General features: G+C 40.9%; 1 protein-coding gene across 5 annotated transcripts in view; it reads left to right on the top strand.

The window, feature by feature from the left end:
* COL11A1 (collagen type XI alpha 1 chain) overlaps positions 1 to 18,242 on the top strand; it is a 180,131-nt gene that overhangs the window by 112,184 nt on the left and 49,705 nt on the right. For all 5 annotated transcript variants that reach the window (XM_070396042.1, XM_070396043.1, XM_070396045.1 and 2 more), the window contains 9 exons: positions 1,525 to 1,578; positions 3,231 to 3,338; positions 4,661 to 4,714; positions 10,026 to 10,079; positions 10,185 to 10,229; positions 10,361 to 10,414; positions 10,606 to 10,650; positions 13,539 to 13,592; positions 17,211 to 17,264. In XM_070396042.1, coding sequence (XP_070252143.1) covers positions 1,525 to 1,578; positions 3,231 to 3,338; positions 4,661 to 4,714; positions 10,026 to 10,079; positions 10,185 to 10,229; positions 10,361 to 10,414; positions 10,606 to 10,650; positions 13,539 to 13,592; positions 17,211 to 17,264 — 522 coding nt within the window. The remainder of the gene's footprint in view (positions 1 to 1,524; positions 1,579 to 3,230; positions 3,339 to 4,660; positions 4,715 to 10,025; positions 10,080 to 10,184; positions 10,230 to 10,360; positions 10,415 to 10,605; positions 10,651 to 13,538; positions 13,593 to 17,210; positions 17,265 to 18,242) is intronic.

The following is an 18,242-nucleotide window of genomic DNA, read 5'->3' as shown; positions in this document are numbered from 1 at the left end:
CCGGACAGGACAGGCCCCAGCCAGGGGGAGGGGGCGGTCCCCACCCGGGTCCTTTCTTCTCATGTAATGAATTCATACGAGAGACCTTGACTGCGTTGTGAAAAGCCAACTTACTAAAGCGATTAAAGCGAGCACCTTTATTGAAAAAAGCAGAAGCAAAGCAAGCAAACCTCTACACCTGGCGTGAGGCTCAGACGGCTCTCAGCTAAACTGAAGAGCAGTTGGGTGGGGGTCCAAGGCGGTATACACCTCCTGTCTGTGGCTTCAGAACTCCTCTGCTGACTATTTGGTGCAGATTAATTCTCAGAGTCTTTTTTTTTTTTTAACTTTGCTGTGTCCTTTCCAGAACTCATGAGAAGCACCTGGCAACTCTATCTTGCCAAACCTGAGGCTGCTGGCTTCTCTCAGGGAGTAAAAATGCTTTTCCCCCTCCCCCTCCCACCTCCCTCTCTGCATTCTCTCCTTAGGGAGGCTTTTGCTCAGTGGCCTTGGCTGGAAGGTAATGGCTGGTTAGCTACAAGCTGGCTGCACATTGCCCTGGCTGTTTGGCCTTGTTTGAACTTTTCTGTCTTGGTTTCCCTATTCCTCCTGCCCTGGGATCCTGTAACAAAACCACCACCACCACCACCATCATCATCTTCACCAGCACATCTTTTCTCCAAACAACCATGTTACTCCATCTGTACCAAAAGTAGCCAAAATATTCTACCTTCGTTTTATTGGTAAAATAAAAATGTCAAAATACTCCACAGTACTCTGAAAGGAGTAATTGCTCAATTAATGTTTTAAATATATGAATAATGATTCATTCAGAATTTCATCTTTTTCCTGAAATTAGGAGAGGATTAAGTTGTGATGCTTCTTAAAAGTTTGCAGTTCACTAAAGAATGGTAGGACATATTTTTATAGCAAAAATTCTCCCGTCTTGGCTAAAGGATGCCCGCATTTCAGCAACACTGGTCTGGGCATATGATGCGTCAGTGAGCAATCTGTGTTTACAGATAAAGGGGAATATTGATTTGCTCACTCTCCACCTGAAAAGAGGCGATTAGAGAACAAGTTGAGCTGGAAAACATTTGTCTAAAGCTCGTGCTACAAAATGCATGATACGGAATTATTCAGTATAAATTAGAAATGGAGGGTAAAGACATTGTTTTTGATAATCCAAAGTCTTTAAATGATAATTATATAAATATTTACTTTTTCTTCAAGTAGCACAGAATACATGTTGTCATAGAGAATGGTTATATCCTCCATAAGATAGAGAAAATTTAATGGACACATTTGTAAAATATTTCCAAAATTTAAAAATTATTTTATGTATTATTAACTTAGAAAATTATTTGATGATTTTATTAATTATGGGAAAATGGAAGGATACTGGGCATAGGGTTAGAATAGCGAGGAGGAAGTTTTACAACTAGGATGCACATTTCTCAGAAGAATTTTCCCTAATTGTCAGTATTTACATTGTACTTAGCCATATTTTATATTCAAACACCTGTTTTATTACTTGTATTTTAGGGTGAAGATGGTTTCCCAGGATTCAAAGGTGACATGGGTCTTAAAGGTGACAGAGTAAGTGAAAAGAAAATTTCCACTAGTACATACAGTTATGTGCATGAGTGTGTGAGTGTCTGTGTGTGTGTGTGTCTGTGCATACTCTTTTATTTAAATATTGCAAGTGCCAGCACAGGGTAAATAAAAATGTTTGTATTACACAAGATATTACTCACTTGGTTTTTATATAAAAGTTAGGTGTTTTAATCTATGTGAAGATAATATAATCAATTGTCTTTTAGGTGTTCTATTAAATTTCCATATTTATAGACATTTTAAAAAATTGATGATAAAATTGCTTGAAAGAAGTAACATAATGGATTTCTTCTCAATTTAGTTGTATGTAGTGAGCTATGCTGCCTGGAACCTATATACCTGCAACTTGTATGAATTTGTATTATATGTGGTTTTGAATTTTTGACTAAAAAAACCCTTTTTTTCTGGTAATGACTGTCTAGAAAACAAACAAAAATGTGAGTTGCCTGAAGTAAATTAACATTTTATTGGGAAGATTTATTTAATAACTAACATAATAGTACCTAATCAATCTGAAAAAGAAGCAAACTGTAGACCTTTTGGTTCCCTAAAGTTCATATAAAGCCTGTTCCCAGGATGGTGGCTACCCCTTTCATATCCTCGTACCTAGTGCCGGTGAAACCACATCTAAAATGGAGAACTTTTTAAAATATTCCACACAGTGATTTCCAAAGTTGCTATTGTCAGAGAGGAACAAGTATTTTTTTCCTACTATCCTGCTAGGTTCTCTGGGTGGAGCCCTTTAAAATCAGACTGACAGTAGAGGGATTGACAAGAGAAAATAAGAAGTTTGCTAGCTGGTGCATCATGTTTACACCTGGGAGCACTCAGTGATGACTAGTAGTAGCTCAAAGGGGTGGTTGGAACTTTGGCTTAGATAGCATTTAGAAAAGGAACAGTACATTTTTAGAGACGTGAGGAGACACAGGAAGAGGACGTTGAGTTCCTGGGACTGCAGATAGTTGGAAGCACATAAAAGGGACACGAACGGCTCTTTAGTAAAATGTGTTGTAGAAACGCCTCCTGTCTGCTTCTGGCTCCAGGTCGATAAAGGGCTCATTGTCTCCAGTGATTACCTCCTGGCCTTCCTGGTTGTAAGGGGAGGAAGGACGCCTTTGCAAATTTAAGTCTTTATTTTAGGCAATTAAAGAGCAGGCAGAGAACTTTTTAAAAAATGAAACTTATTAGGGGAAAACTGGTTAAAAAAATCATATAGGTTTCAAGTGTACAGTTGTATGGCATACCATCTTTTATTGCATATATCAGCTTCTCAGATGCCTTTAGGTCAAAATAATTGTTATGACAAAGTGGTATAATGGGGCTGGCACCTCCTGCCACCCTATTATTATCTAATCTTGATTCTTATTTCTCTCTCTCTCGTTCTGCAACACAGATGCATTAAAATTAATTTGATATGATACATAGTAGCATGGGCTTCTGTAGGTTGTCCAGTGTCAAACTATATCAGTTGTTTGTTAATTAACGTCCAACACGTTCAAGCCTCGTTGTCATAGATAAAACATGAGCAAACAGGCCAGGAGGTGAAGAACATGACGTTCTGATAGGCGATAGTCTCTGCCATTCGATCTCCAATCTATTTTAAGTTTCAAAAATGCTGTTACTCTGCGTTTCAGGGAGAAGTTGGTCAATTAGGTCCAAGAGGAGAAGATGGCCCTGAAGGCCCCAAAGGTCGAGCAGGTCCCACTGGGGACCCCGGTCCTTCCGGCCAAGCAGGAGAGAAGGTCAGTGAGCAATTCTCCGTCCACAGACGCCCTTGAAGAAAATGCTCCGTGTCACTGACACGTGCTTTTGATGACCCCTGTCGGGAATCTCGAGGATCCTGTTAAATTCAAGCACATCCCTACATAGTTGCGAGCCCCTTAGCGACAGGAACGTGTTGCTAGGTGATTTCATTCTCTGCAGACATCGCCGAGTGCCCTCAGGGTTTGTCTGCCTGTTGTCATCTGTGCAGGGCTGACCTGCAATCAGATCACTCTTTAGTTCAGTCTATAATGAAAGGTCAGAAACTATGATCCTAATTTTTTACCTGGATTCATCTAGTAAAATACCCCATTCATTAAGTACTGCTCGTCTTTTAACTAGTACATAGTAACTTGGACTTGCTTTTATTTTGTCTAAATGTACATATGAAAGACTGATACTATGTGCGCCTAATGTTTAAGACTTTGGCACATATTTTATAAAGTGCCCTTTCATAAGATCTTAAGAAAAATGAGTCACAGTAAAATTCTACAGACACCTTTTATTCATCTATTTAATTTAGTTTCCTCTCCATCTATGATTTTTAAGTTGATGGTTTTCCAGGGAGGCCATTTTTTGTTAGTATAGCATTTTCATCCTCCAAGTATTTGTAACACATCTTTGGACACCACTGTTATTTATCTGTTGGTTTTAGCACTTTTTACATGGAGATGTAATCTCATTGCATGAGAACAACATAGTTGCATATACAAGCGACCACCTGCAGGAGTTAACACTCCACAGAAATCATTACTTAGCTATAACTTGCAACCTATGTATATTTATTGATGCAGATACTTGAGAGAAAAAAAGAAGAAACTGCTCAAAATTGGGGCAGAATTTCTTAATATAGTTATTTAACTTTACTTATTCAGTGAGAAAAGGGTAAAGAACTTGTGAATGCTGGCTTTATATTTACAGTGAGAACTGAACTACTTTAATCAAAAGGATGAACTTTCTAATCGACATCACCTAACTTTCAGTGACATGGAATGCTGGGAAGCTTAGGTGTTTTCTTTACTCCGGGTAACAGCTCACCAAGGCTCCCAGCCCTCACATAGCCGGGCTCTGTGTCCCAGGGAGGCCCTGTCACTCGGGCAGCACAGGGGGAGGGCGTGACCATGGGCACATTGGAAACGTGTCTGAAGCATCCTTTTTCCTCTTCAGATGAAGACAGAGAGTGAAAGTGTGGCAGAAACTTGCAGATCTTCTTTCTAGTGACAAATATGTGGTCCTTCTAGAAAAATGACTAAAATGATCATTTAAGCTTAATTCAACCTAGAATTTTTTTCTTTAACTTTAGGGGAAACTTGGTGTCCCAGGATTGCCCGGGTACCCAGGAAGACAAGGTCCAAAGGTAAAGTAATTAGCTTGGTTTTTAGAGTTTATTTACTAACATTTTGTAGAAACAGTTAAAATTGTTTACCTTTTATTGGGGGGGGGCATATAATATGACAGTATCTTGAAATTTCACTTCCACTCATTCAAAATTATTAATTATTAGGCCTGTTAGATTTTATAATTTAAAGTGTGTTATCAAAGATGCACATAGATTACCATATCATAATTTTAAAAAAATTTTTGATAACTGTATTTCAGTGCAGTTGTTTCCCTTTGTAAGCCTATCTACTTTATCTAATGCATTTATTACTATTTTAAGGTTATCTGTATTGTTGAAAGTTTTACAGATTTTCCCCCCCTCCCCCTGTCATTGACCTCCTCCCCCCCCCCTCCCCCCAGGCCTTCTCCACCCTCTTGTCTGTGCCCAGGGGCTAGGCACACATGTATGTACGTTCTTTGGTTAATCTCCTCCTGCCTCCCACCCCTCTTCCCTCTGAGATTTGTCTGTCTGTTCCATGCTTCCATGGAAAAATGTCAAAATATCTTTGTGGGGGGCACCATTCAACCCCCTACACCACCTAAATGCTATATTTTTCTCATTGAAGTATATGTATGTTATGGATAAACATAGATGGTTTTAAAAATACGTGTTTACCGTGGTGTACTAATTTTTCTCAAGCTAATTTATAGAACGTTGTTACGGCTGCACTTGTTGCATTGACTAGATATAGTCAAGTGGTTAAACGAGTTAATATATAAATTCTTGATTAAGGTTGTTAAATACCCATGAGATTATCTGTCTGTGTATCTATCTGTCTATCTTCCATCCATCTCTGTTTGACCCATTCAGACTTGACAGGTATAGTAGGTAGAAATAAATCCTAATTATATAACAATCCCCAAACATTTATCTATTAATAAGCTTCACAAATAATCAGTGGGAGAGAAATGTCCTTTCCCCTCACAAATGTGAAAACAGGCACTTGTTGTCATGTGACAGCACTATTTGAGGCTTACTGTGTAGTCTTATAATTTTCTTAGAAAAATTATTTTCTAGAAAATACATATTATACATATTACTAGAGGCCCAGTGCACAACATTCGTGCACTGGGGGGTGTGGGAGTCCCTCAGCCCAACCTGCACCCTCTCCAATCTGGGAGCCCTCAGGGGATCCCTCTCCAATCTGGGAGTTTCTGTCTGTCTTTGCAATCATATGAGCGAATTGTCTGAGACCTCAACTCGGTTTGGTTTGTTGCTCACAGAATAATAGAGGCTTTTTTTATTTTCTTTGCTTCATTGGTGGAGATTTCCTGGAAGTTTTAGGATATCTTCCCTTTAATTTTTCCTAGACACTCTGATTTTACTTATGTCTCTCACCTTTGCTTTCCCTCCATCCCCACCACAACAGTAACTTGCTCCAGGCTCACTTTGCTCTAGTGTCTGGGACAGTGGTTCTTAACCTTCCTAATGCCGCGACCCTTTAATACAGTTCCTCATGTTGTGGTGACCCCCAATTTCATTGTTATAAACTGAACATAATGAAAGCATAGTGATTAATCACAAAAACAATATGTAATTATATATGTGTTTTCCGATGGTCTTAGGCGACCCCTGTGAAAGGGTCGTTCGACCCCCAAAGGGGTCGCGACCCACAGGTTGAGAACCGCTGGTCTAGGAGATCCGTCTGCCACCAGAACTATAATTCTCAGCATTCTTGGTGCTCCCCACGCTCTTGGTTTTCCCTTCCTGCTCTGTCTCCATCCCACAGCCTCCCACTCTGTCAAGTCCTCCAAGCCACCAGCTCTCCCTCTCTGCTCTCCATCTGGTGGCTTAGGGAGCCAAGTTCCCCAAGCCGCTCCATTTTCCACCGGCTCTCCCGCTCTGCTCTCCCGCTCTGCTCTCCGCCTGGTGCCTGTGTATGCAAATTGACCCGCCATCTTTGTTGGGTTAATTTGCATAGTCACTCCTGGTTGGCTGGTGAGTGTAGTGGAGGGATGGCCAATTTATATGTTTCTCTTTTATTATATAGGATAATTCATATTTCCTCTTTAGTAGGAGGTGAAGATGAGCCTTTGAGCCCTGGTAAAGTAAGAGTCCCATGGCTCTGATTTTAAAATAATGCAGGCATCATTCACTGTCTGTGGCTGTGTTTCAAGCACTGATCAGGAATTTTCCCATTAACTACCATCCCTGCTCCCCTGTCCTGCCTCTCAGGTACCTGCTTTTCAAATGCCAGCATTTCTCACAAGTGCTAGGAGTGAGAGAAGACATTCCTGGCACAGCCCTGGGGTTCAGCTCTCCTCAGGTTACTCCCGGAATTACTGATCTAATTAGGAGGGTGAATTTTAGTTATGCTGGTGCTTTGATTTAAAAACACAAAACTGTTGTGTTATTTGAATTTCCTTTTATGAGTTTGACATTCTTATGTTTTGCTGTTTTTCACAGGTCAATTCTCTGTTCAATATTCTTTGAGTTTGGGGTTTTATTATTAGTATTAGCAAAATGCTTCAGCATGACTAGAGAAGTGTTTCTTTCTAGCAGAATCAAACATTTTCCTTTTTATATTAAGGTTGTTAAATACACATGAGACTCTCTAGCTTAAATGTTTGAAATTTTAGTCTTTATTATTTTCTATAACTTTTCTTCATACATTTTATTCTATGCTCAGAAACCATTTATGTTTCTCAGTTCTACAATAAAAAATGATTGGCACATCCAAGATCAAAGATAACTTCAAAGATAACTTTCCTATGTGGAAGCCAGTGAATTTTAAATAGATTTAAATCTTTTTTGTATTAAAAGTGAAAATTGGCTGCTGATCTTTTTCAAGCAATTTAAAGACTATAATTAGACAATATAATGTATCCAGTATCTTACTAGCAAAATCTTGGTGGGTATTAAAAGATGCACCCATCCTGTGTACCATAAAGTGATAGGGAGCTATTTCAAAAAATAACATCTATTTTAAGACAGGACACTTTGATAGATAAAACAGCGTTTAAAACAATTTTTTATATTTCACACTGACTGAGCCTTTTTTGCCATTAACCTTTGACTTTTGACCTTTTGCTTGCTGTTTGCTTTTTCTATTGAAAAGCAGATGATGCCTCTGTGTGGAACTTACATATTTGGTGATAATTCCTTCCGTGAGAAAGAAAAGAATGATTTAGTACAAACTGTCCAGTTGTTAGCTTGGACATTTTTGTCTGTTTCCCATACATTTCTTAGAGCAGAAGCTATATAAGAAAATAAATTTATTAAAAATGAAATTGATGCATAAGAGCCATTTATTTTAGTGGAGTTTCTCTAAATGTGTCACCTATCCATGCCACTCGGGACAGGAATGAATATTTGTCCCTAAATAAAATCTGATAGAAGTAAATTATTTCCATATTCAGTTATTCTCGCTTATCAAATTCCCAGCGTATCACAAAGTAATACTGCACCAGACACAACTATCTGATTCTCTGTAGAGAAAGAAAAGAGGCTTTGAAAGCCTTCAAAAATGTAATTTGCAGACCTCTCCCCCATGCTGTGACCATTAGGCGTCCTAGCGCTTGTCCTAGGGTCAGACAGAGTCCTCTCTGTGGGCGTCAGAGATCTAGTGGGAAACGGGTTTGGGTTAGCGCTTTGACCATCAGCTGCCACAGGCTTTGCACGCTTTCCTGACTTGGGGAGGAAATGGGAATTGACAGCCTCCATTCTGCACGTGTGACCTGGAGAAACTGTTAATAATGCGGATTCCTGAGTCAAAGGTCCGAGAGGGGCCTGGCGATCTGGATATCGGCAATCGCTCCAGGTTTTTCTGACACAAAGCAGCCTTTTACCACGTGGAGAAACAGTCAGGGGTAATTCAGTCCAAATGAGCGGATAAAAAAAAGCAAAAAGTGTCTTCCAGTCAAAGAAGGTTCATTATACTTCCTTTCGTGCCTGGGACACGTGTCAACAGGACCGCCTTCTGCTCTGTGATGGGCATTTCATCGTTGTTGCCTTTAATTCCCACGATGGTCCAAATGGGAACAGTGAGTCTTGGGGAGCTCGCCCTCTACCCCGCCCCGGTCTGATCATTAGCAAGTTGAACAGCACGGACTGGAACCCTAATCTGCTCTATTTCATGAGACAGTACCGAGGCCACAGCCACAGTCGAGCTCACAGGAATCTCTGAGCAGATGGAAGTCTGGACATGTATGTGCACAGGGAGAAATGGGGAACTAGGGTGCAGTTCATTTCTAAAATGTGGCTGTTTGTAGAGGAAATGACATAACACTTTTACTCTGCGTATTACATCTTTAGCCATTTATTGCTGTCATTGTCATTTTTAATATATATATATATATATATATAATTTATTTCAGAGAGGAAGGGAGAGGAGAGAAAGAAACATCAATGATGAGAGAGAATCATTGATCGGCTGCCTCCTGCACGCCCCCTACTGGGGATGGAGCCCACAACCCGGGCCTGTGCCCTGACCGGGAATCGAACAGTGACCTCCTGGTTCATAGGTTGACGCTCTACCACTGAGCCACCTCGGCTGGGCTCATTGTCAGTTTTACACCTTGCCTTCCTCGATCCCGATCTCCCCCAAATTCCCTGGTACCTGTAAGCTGCTGACTGGCCCCGTTTCACAGAAGAGAAAACAACAACTCTGTTCAAGGAGAATGAGTAACACTCCCGAGGTGCTTAGGGGAATACATGGCAGAGACAAGTCTTGAATTTATGCCTTTGAAATTCCCAGAGCAGGACTGTGACGCTGGCCCGCCTGCCTTAGAGCTCAGCTAGTTCTGACCAGCCAGACAGCACACAGGAAAGGTGGAGGGAGATTTCGGAGTCTGTGACTTGACCCAGTTCTAAAGGCATGAAATTATTCAATGAAGAGTGCTGTGTAGACTCATCCCAGAGTGTTAATTCAGGACAATATAGTATAAAGTGCTCATTGTAATATTTGATTATTCATATTGAAACATAGGCTTCTTCTTCAGAATTGAAGCAAGTATGAAGAGTTAGACGTTAATCATTTACTGACTATAAAATGCCCATTGTCTGTAGTTGGTCTTTTCTAATATGACTAATGACATATTTGATTCATGATTTTACCGAAAGTAAAAAATTGAAAATCTGTTTTATCCGTTCACGCTTCCAATGCCGCCAGGATTGCCGACGCCCCTGTAAGTTCATCTCTAAATACATGCGTGGAGCTTGTATGCGCATTAAGGATTACTTTCCATTTAAATATGACCAGCTTGTGAGAAGCACTGTGTTCCCCAAGATTCCCGCTTGTGGTTAAATGTCAGTTACAAGTTCCTGGTTCTTGTTTTCATCTTTGCAGGGTTCCACTGGATTTCCCGGGTTCCCAGGGGCCAACGGAGAGAAAGGCGCACGGGTACGATGCTCAAGCCTATCGCTCTGGCCTCGCTAGTGTAATGTCCTTGCCGAGGCCCCCTCCCTGTGCCCACCAACCCTGACCCAGTCTCAACTGTCTTTGCAGGGCGTCGCGGGCAAGCCAGGCCCTCGCGGGCAGCGCGGTCCCACGGTGGGTACCTTACATCCAATCCACATATTCGTTTCGGACTTAATTTTCCCAGATGATTTTCTCCAGGAATAACAATGTCTCCGGCGCCTCTGGCTTGGCGTGAGAGCGACATGGTCTTCTGTTCTCTGCAGGGTCCTCGGGGTTCGAGAGGAGCGCGAGGCCCCACCGGGAAGCCGGGTCCGAAGGTACTGTCCGAGCCTGTCTCCTCGGGCTTCGCTGTCAGCGCTCTGTACTGTCCGAGCCTGTCTCCTCGGGCTTCGCTGTCAGCGCTCTGTACTGTCCGAGCCTGTCTCCTCGGGCTTCGCTGTCAGCGCTCTGTCCGGGGACGATGCTGGGAGCAGGACTCTCACCGGGTTTTTCCTTCTGTTGTTGGCAGGGCACTTCGGGCGGTGACGGCCCCCCAGGCCCTCCTGGCGAGAGAGTAAGTATGAGACGGGCACATCAGATAGAATCGATTCGAAGATTTTGCAAGTGATTACATTTCTAGGAAAGGGAACATGTGTCTGCAGCACACATCCACGGCCGTCCACAAAATCCAGCGAGAGCTGAAACATTCCTAGTCTTTAACTGACTCCTCTAAAAGAAAGCTTCATCTTCCTACTTTTTATTTGTTTTTTAATCCTCACCCGAGAATATTTTTCCGTTGACTTTTAGGGAAAGTGGAAGAGAGACGGAAAGACAGAGAAACATCGATGTGAGAGAAACACATCGATTGGTTGCCTCCTGCAGGAGCCCTGACCAGGGCCCAGGCCGGGGAGGAGCCTGCAACCTTAGTACATGCCCTTGACTGGAATCAAACCCGGGACTCTTCAGTCCGCAGGCTGACACTCTATCCCCTGAGCCAACTGGCTACGGCATCTTTCTATTTTTAAAAAATATTTTTATTCATTTTTAGAGAGGAAGGGAGAGGGAGAGAGAGAAACATTGACGGGGCTGCCTCCTGCACACCCCCTACTGGGGATCGAGCTCACAATCCAGGTGTGTGCCCCGACAGGGAATCGAACCAGCGACCTTTCCGAGAACACAGGACGATGCCCAGCAAACTGAGCCACACCGGCCAGGGTGCATCTCTCTTTTGCACACAGGTTAAACGCCACCGAGCTTGTCACAGAAATGAGAGGAATAACACGTGTAATTGGTCCAAGATGTCATTCTTAAACTCAAGCCAAAATTTTTTTTCTTTTAAGTAGATGCATAACACCGATGCCTCCTTCACTTTATGTTACACGTTGATCCTCATTATGTCCACGGAGCTGGCCAGCAGCATGATGCTGGTACAATGCAAGCTCCCTGTGGCCATTACACCACAGCCCATATGCACTCCCATCAAGATAAAACGTCTGTTCCCGTAAATAGAAAAACTACTTATTTCCAATTGATGTAAACTCAAGCTAAATACACATGACTAAACATGCCCTTTATTTTATTTTAGTTTTTTGGCAAAAAGGATCATTTTTGTAGTCAGATTTTGAAAAGCTATCCTCTTGAAAGAATTTTAAATATTAAATTGAATTACTGTGAAAGAAATTAGACTCACTTTAAATATTCTATAATTATTTTTAGAATTATGCAATCATAGACATATATTTTATATTATTTTTTGAAATTTATAAAGAAGTTTCACAAAAAGAAAAACAGAACTATCCTACAATGCATAACTTAAAACTGAGAATAAGTAAAAATTTTTTGGAATAATGTTGGTATTTGTGACAAATATCAGTAGATGAGACAAAAGAATAAATCCTTAGTTGTAGTCATTTCCAGCTTTGGTTATATTTAACTAAATTAAACTTCCTACCAAATGTTTCTCACTATTGATGAACTATCCTCAAATTAAGTCCATCCTGTACAATTTGAGCTCATAAATAATACATACATTTTGAAATTTTTTTATGGACCAAGTCATGTTAATAAGAAGATACAGTCAAATTAATTAAGATGGCTGACTCACTGAATGGATTGGAAGCATTTAAGAAATTGTAGCACAACTAGGAATTTTGTCTTTAAAGCACAAACTAGTTTTTCTTTACATATTACTTGTGCTTCCCAACATTTCATGATCAACCATGTCTTCACAATTTTATTTTGGAGCACAACACTGACCCAATAGCATGCTTATGTGTAATTGTAAAAACACTTCAAGAACAAGAAGAGGATATTTTGAAGATAAATTTAAAGGCTGATCCAAAATAAATTTTTTCCAAGAAACATTTATACATGTTTTAAATGTGTAGAACATATTTCTTGTATTCTGTGGAGCTGGTGCGACATTTCCTCCCTAGGGTACCCTCATTCTCTGCAAAGAATTTTTATAATGAACCGTTTAATTACATCTTAGGCACACAACTGAAAAATGATAGAAATAATATAAAAATATAGGATAGCCTACAAGTTAAATATGATCACTCATACTCAGTTATTTGCAGCTCAGGGGTGCCTGTTAGTAAAGACTTGGTTAATACAGCATTCATTTGGATCTGAGATGACCAGATTTAGCAAAAACAAAACCAAATCAAAATAAATGAAATAAGTGAGACATCCAATTAAGGTGAACTTTTACATAAACAATGAATAATTCGTGACATAATTATGTCCCTTGAAATATTTGGGACATATTAAAATTATTCATTATTTATCCAAAATTCAAATTTCACTAGACACGGTATTTTATCTGGCAGTTCTCATTGAGTTTCAATACTATTTTTACAGAGTCTGTATGTATTTTTTACCCCACCTGAAAACTCTTGATTAATTCAAAAAGAATATGTCAACACTCTTGTGGAATGTTATGAAGACCCAGTGTTGCATCTTTATTTTCTCTGAGGAAGTGAGTAAAATGAGATACAATCTTCAAAAGTAACCTATTTTAAACAGAGATTAGTTAAAGGCATCTTCTCTGGTCTTTTTGAGGAAATCACTTATTTGTTTCCTTCTAGTTTATATGACTAGAGTCAGAATATTTAGAAAGTCCATTTAAAAAAGAATTTTTCTTTTGGGGGATTTGGAATTGAAATATCCCCCTTGTCGGCTGTTTCTAGCTAATGTTCAAAGCAGAGAATCTGGAACTTCCGGGCCCAGGCCTGGCTCACACCTTTAATGTGAACGTGCCGTGTGGCTCTGGGTGCTGAATCGTGTGAAAAAGCATCCCCTTCGCTCTTCGCTGAGCCAGGTGATCTCGTGTGTTGCCATAGTCGTCAACGAGGGGAAGAAGCTACGTGCTCGTGTGCTTCATCTGGAGACACAACCCTCGAAGTGTCGAGGCGTGTTGTAGGCGTGTTCTCAAGTGTCCCCTCTGCTCTTGACTTCCAGGGCCCTCAAGGACCTCAGGGTCCGGTTGGATTCCCAGGACCAAAAGGCCCTCCTGTAAGTGAGAGTTTTCTCTGACTGTCTGCATGTGAGAATGTGCTGCATTTTTGAGAGTAATAGCTTATGTTGAAATCATTTCCCGATACACACATTGATGACCATTCCTATGAAAACAAAATTGCAATGAATGACGTCACATTCTACAGATATTTTCACTTTGTGATGTTTACTGAGTGTTTCTGGTCTTCATGTAATTATATCTTACTAAATTTTCTTTCAAAGTGTATCAAAGACTAGGACAACATGAATATTGTTCTCTCTCAATGACTCCTCTACTGCAACTAATACCACTCATGGCATAAAACTGTGATATCCAATGTGCCCTTCAAAATACATGTGGGTCGCAGACTTCTCACTGTGTCCTCGCTGGTGGAAGGGATGAGGGAGCGCTCTGGAGCATCTGTTGTCAGTCACCAATCCCATTCAGGAGGGTTCCACCTTCATGACCGAAGCACCTGCCAAAGGTTTCCCCTCAATAACATTACCTTAAGGGTTATGTCTTTACAAAAAATACTGATTTCAGAAAGGAGGTGGGGGGGAGAGAGAGAGAGAGGGAGGGAGAGAGAGAGAGAGAGAAAGGAAGGAAGGAAGAGAAGGAAGGAAGGAAGGAAGGAAGGAAGGAAGGAAGGAAGGAAGGAAGGAAGGAAGGAAGGAAGGAAAGGAAAGAAGGAAAGAAACATCAACGATGAGAGAATCATTGGCTGCCTCCTGCACGCCCCCTACTGGGGATCGAGCCCACAACCAGGCAACCAGGGCATGTGCCCTGACAGGGAATCAAACTGTGACCTCCTGCTTCTTAGGTAGACACTCAACCACTGAGCCACACCATTCAGGCAAGGGTTAGGGTTTTAACATACAAACTTGGTGTGACACAGCTTTTTGGCCATAGCATCACCCATCTAAGGAGGCTGTTCTGAAAGTGTGGTCCCTGGACCAGCACATCAGCACTCCTGGGATTTGTTAGAAATGCAAAGTCTTGTTCCAGCCTCACTCACCTACCTGCTCAGAGCTTCAGGGGCGGGGGGGGGGGGGGGGGTGGGGAGGAGGGTGTTCTGAGCAAAGTCTCCAGGTAGTTCTGACAAATGCTCAACTCTGTTCACCACTGTTCTTGTCTAGACTTGAATGTGCACACAGATCATGTTGGCACCTTGTTAAAAATGTAGATTTTGATTCAATAGGTCTTTGGTGCATTCAGTACAAGTCTTGCAAAAAGGAGCCGTTTAGAACATTCTAAATTAAGATGTTAAAATTTTAAATAAATGTTATATGTGATTACATTATATATTTAAACATGTTGAAAATAATTTATAAATAAATACATATGTTCTCCAATTCTTATTGAGTTTGAACAGCCCTCTATTTCACTGTTACTTTCAAATGTGACTTCAGCTCACATCTTCAGAAGATAAATTATTTATTGTGAAATACTGACTTGAATAGTAAATGTTACGGCAGTCTCTTGCCTTCTACAATAATTTCAGACAGTATGTGCAGTCTACACAGACACATGTACAAGTATGTTTAAAATATTAGTTTAACACTACAGTTTTATTACTGCAAACATCAAGAGCAGATTATCTGCATTACTGCATTATAAACAAATTAATGCAAATAGCTAATATCAAATGTAGGATGATAGCTACACATAGGATTCTTTTCATGAGTATTTCGAAGCCACGTGCAGAGACCACTGTTTAGCAGCATAAAAACTAGCGTCATGTGTAACTTGCACAGTATCACACCGTTTACTCTTGGGCATATGTTTAAGGATTGTTTCCCTTCGTGCAATGTAACTTTATTGTCAGGGAAAGCCACTTGACCCACTTTTCCTCAGACTTTTCCAGCCTGTTCTCTCGTGCCTTTCCCACAAGTTTGGAGCCATTGATCATGCATGCGTTCTGTCTCTACGAGGCGTTAGAAGTGTAAGTGCCTCCACTTGAACGGAACGCACTCCTGTTGGAGAGACACGACAGGGCTAAGGAACATGCTTTCACTGCAGAGCAGAGTGGTTTCTATACTCTGTTCCTCTGGCAAGCGAAACATTAGAGCATGAGATAGAAGTACCCATCATTTCTCCGGGATGCATTTGCATAATGTTTAGGGAAGAAATGCCTTCATCTCTTTGATGGAGAAGGAAGGACGTGGTTGTGAAAATGAGCTTATTTCTAAATAAACCCCTTATTCCAACTCAACATAGAAAAAGCATGATGTTCCAAAGCAGATTTATGTATGTAGCGCATTTGTTTAAACAAATACAGAGATGTATTTAAATAATTAACTTATCATGAGAAGTATATCTGTCATCATTAAAATGTTATTAAAATGGTGGTTTTTCTTCATTTATCCAGAATGGCAAGGCTATTTGTGCCCACCTCTATAAACATGTCTTGAATGTGAACTGATCCTTAGAATGGCTTCTGAGGAGGATGGATAATTCATAACGCAGCCTAAAGAAGCAGTCTATTTCTCCTAAGTGTCCGAAACATAGGGACCTCACTGAGTTGTTTACTTTAAGTGCTTAGTTAATTGCTTCATTTGTTTCTTCGGTCATGACGAAGACAGCTTCCTCTACAAAAAGTGATAGCAGAGTAGACCTGCTCTCCCGTGCTTAACAAACATGATGCTTCCAAGAAAATTTGAGAAATCCTACTGGGAAAAATTGGTCCTGATAATGTCTACAGTTGAGCGTAGTCCCCTCTTTCCTTTTCTTGAAGCAATTGAAAGGTAACTGCTATTGTTTATAACAGAGTTTGGGTTTCTTTTCATAGTCAGTTAAAAAGCTCAGACCACCACTAGAGGGCACTGTCTCTCCTTTCCAAGTCTTGATGGGTTGAAAATTGATCAGAAAAGGAGGGCAAAATATATTCATATTTCAAGTACTAAAGAACTAACATTTTTGCAAAAATAAAAACAAATATATGTCACTATTCCTTTTAAAAAGGTAACTACTAATGAAGAGAATTGAAATGTAAAATATTCAGATTAGGGTTGTACAATTTTCTCTTGGTCTCAGTTCAGATAGAATTACACCAAAGAGATTATTTCTGTACTAGAGGCCCAGTGCACGAATTCGTGCACCGGTGGGGTCCCTCAGCCTGGCCTGCGCCCTCTTGCAATCCAGGACCCCTTAGGGGATGTCAGGCTGCTGGTTTCAGCCTGATCCCCGCAGGCTGCTGGTAGTGCTGCCGCAGAGGCAGGCGAGATTTGCGCCCCAACAGCGGCGCTCACCAGCCATGAGCCCGGCCTCTGGCACCCAATGGCCCTCCCACTATGGGAGCACACTGACCACCAGGGGCAGCTCCTGCGTTGAGCATCTGCCCCCTGGTGGTCAGTGCGCATCATAACTACCGGCCAGTCATCTGGTCGCTTAGGCTCTTTTATATATATATACATACATACACACACACACACACACATATATATGTGTATGTGTATATATATATATACATATATATGCATATATATATATATATAAATTACCATATATGAAATCAACAGAACATCAAAAATACAATATCTAATGAAAATATAAGAAAATTATCTAACATATTGCATGAGACGATACAACAAGTCATAGGTATTTATAGCATGTGGTGTTTTTATCTGTGATTTCAGGGACCACCTGGGAAGGATGGCCTGCCAGGGCACCCTGGGCAACGTGGAGAGACTGTAAGTGACCTCCCTCTTCCTATTGAAATGGTCCATCTCTGGCACCTCATCATTGAACAGAAAGCTACTTTATTTAACAGCTCAATTACCAGGTTAAGGACAATGGAGAAATTGATTCTATTGAAACTCTTTTTTTTAAAAAAAAAAAAAAAGCTATTTTTACTGATTTCAGAGAGGAAGGGAGAGGGAGAGAGAAACATCAATGATGAGAGAGAATCATTGATCGGCTGCCTCCTGCATGCCCCACATTGGGGATCGAGCCTGCAACCTGGGCATGTGCCCTCACCAGGAATCAAACCGTGACCTCCTGGTCCTCAATCACTGAGCCACGCCGCTGGGCCTATGGAAACTCTTATTAAAATATATTTTTTAAATCCATAAATAGGACCATGTTTGTATCTAAACACCTAAAAGGACAGACTTGAGGGCATGGGATGTTAGTTGATTTGCTTGTCCTTATGGTCAATTACAGCATCTTGGGATGAGCTGATGGGGAGACCCCGTTATTTTTGTGACACCTCCACCCTGGACCTTTCACTGAAGTCTTTGTTTACAGATATATTTCAACCAACCCTATCACCCCTCCACCTTCTAAAGGAAACACATTAAAGCAAGCCATGCAGGTGACACCTTCTTCTTCTCTCCAGAACAAAAGGATGCAGTATTTTCTGATGTTGCAACCACAAGGCTATAATTGGTCTGGAACTTGATCAAATGCATCCTCTTGCCTCCAGTAGAAAAATATGAATGGGAACATGTGACTGAATGTTCTTTTAGCGTTATGAACAGTGTAACATTAAATACATGAGTAGGGCAGAGGGAACACTGGAAGCTCAGCTATGCCTTACCGATCCTGGCAGGTTTGTGGGTTTACTCTGCCACCATCACAAAACCAGGTGTCAGGCTATGCCAGTGGGGTGTGAGTTTAAACAGAAATCATCGTGGATTAGCATGTTGACTTGGAATCCCATTTTGCTT

Source organism: Myotis yumanensis, unplaced genomic scaffold (assembly GCF_028538775.1).
Source record: "Myotis yumanensis isolate MYYU_CA2020_CCGP unplaced genomic scaffold, mMyoYum1.0.hap1 SCAF_17, whole genome shotgun sequence".
NCBI classification, from domain to species: Eukaryota; Metazoa; Chordata; class Mammalia; order Chiroptera; family Vespertilionidae; genus Myotis; species Myotis yumanensis.
Note: the sequence above shows the minus strand (reverse complement) of the source record. Positions and strands in the feature narration are given on the sequence as shown.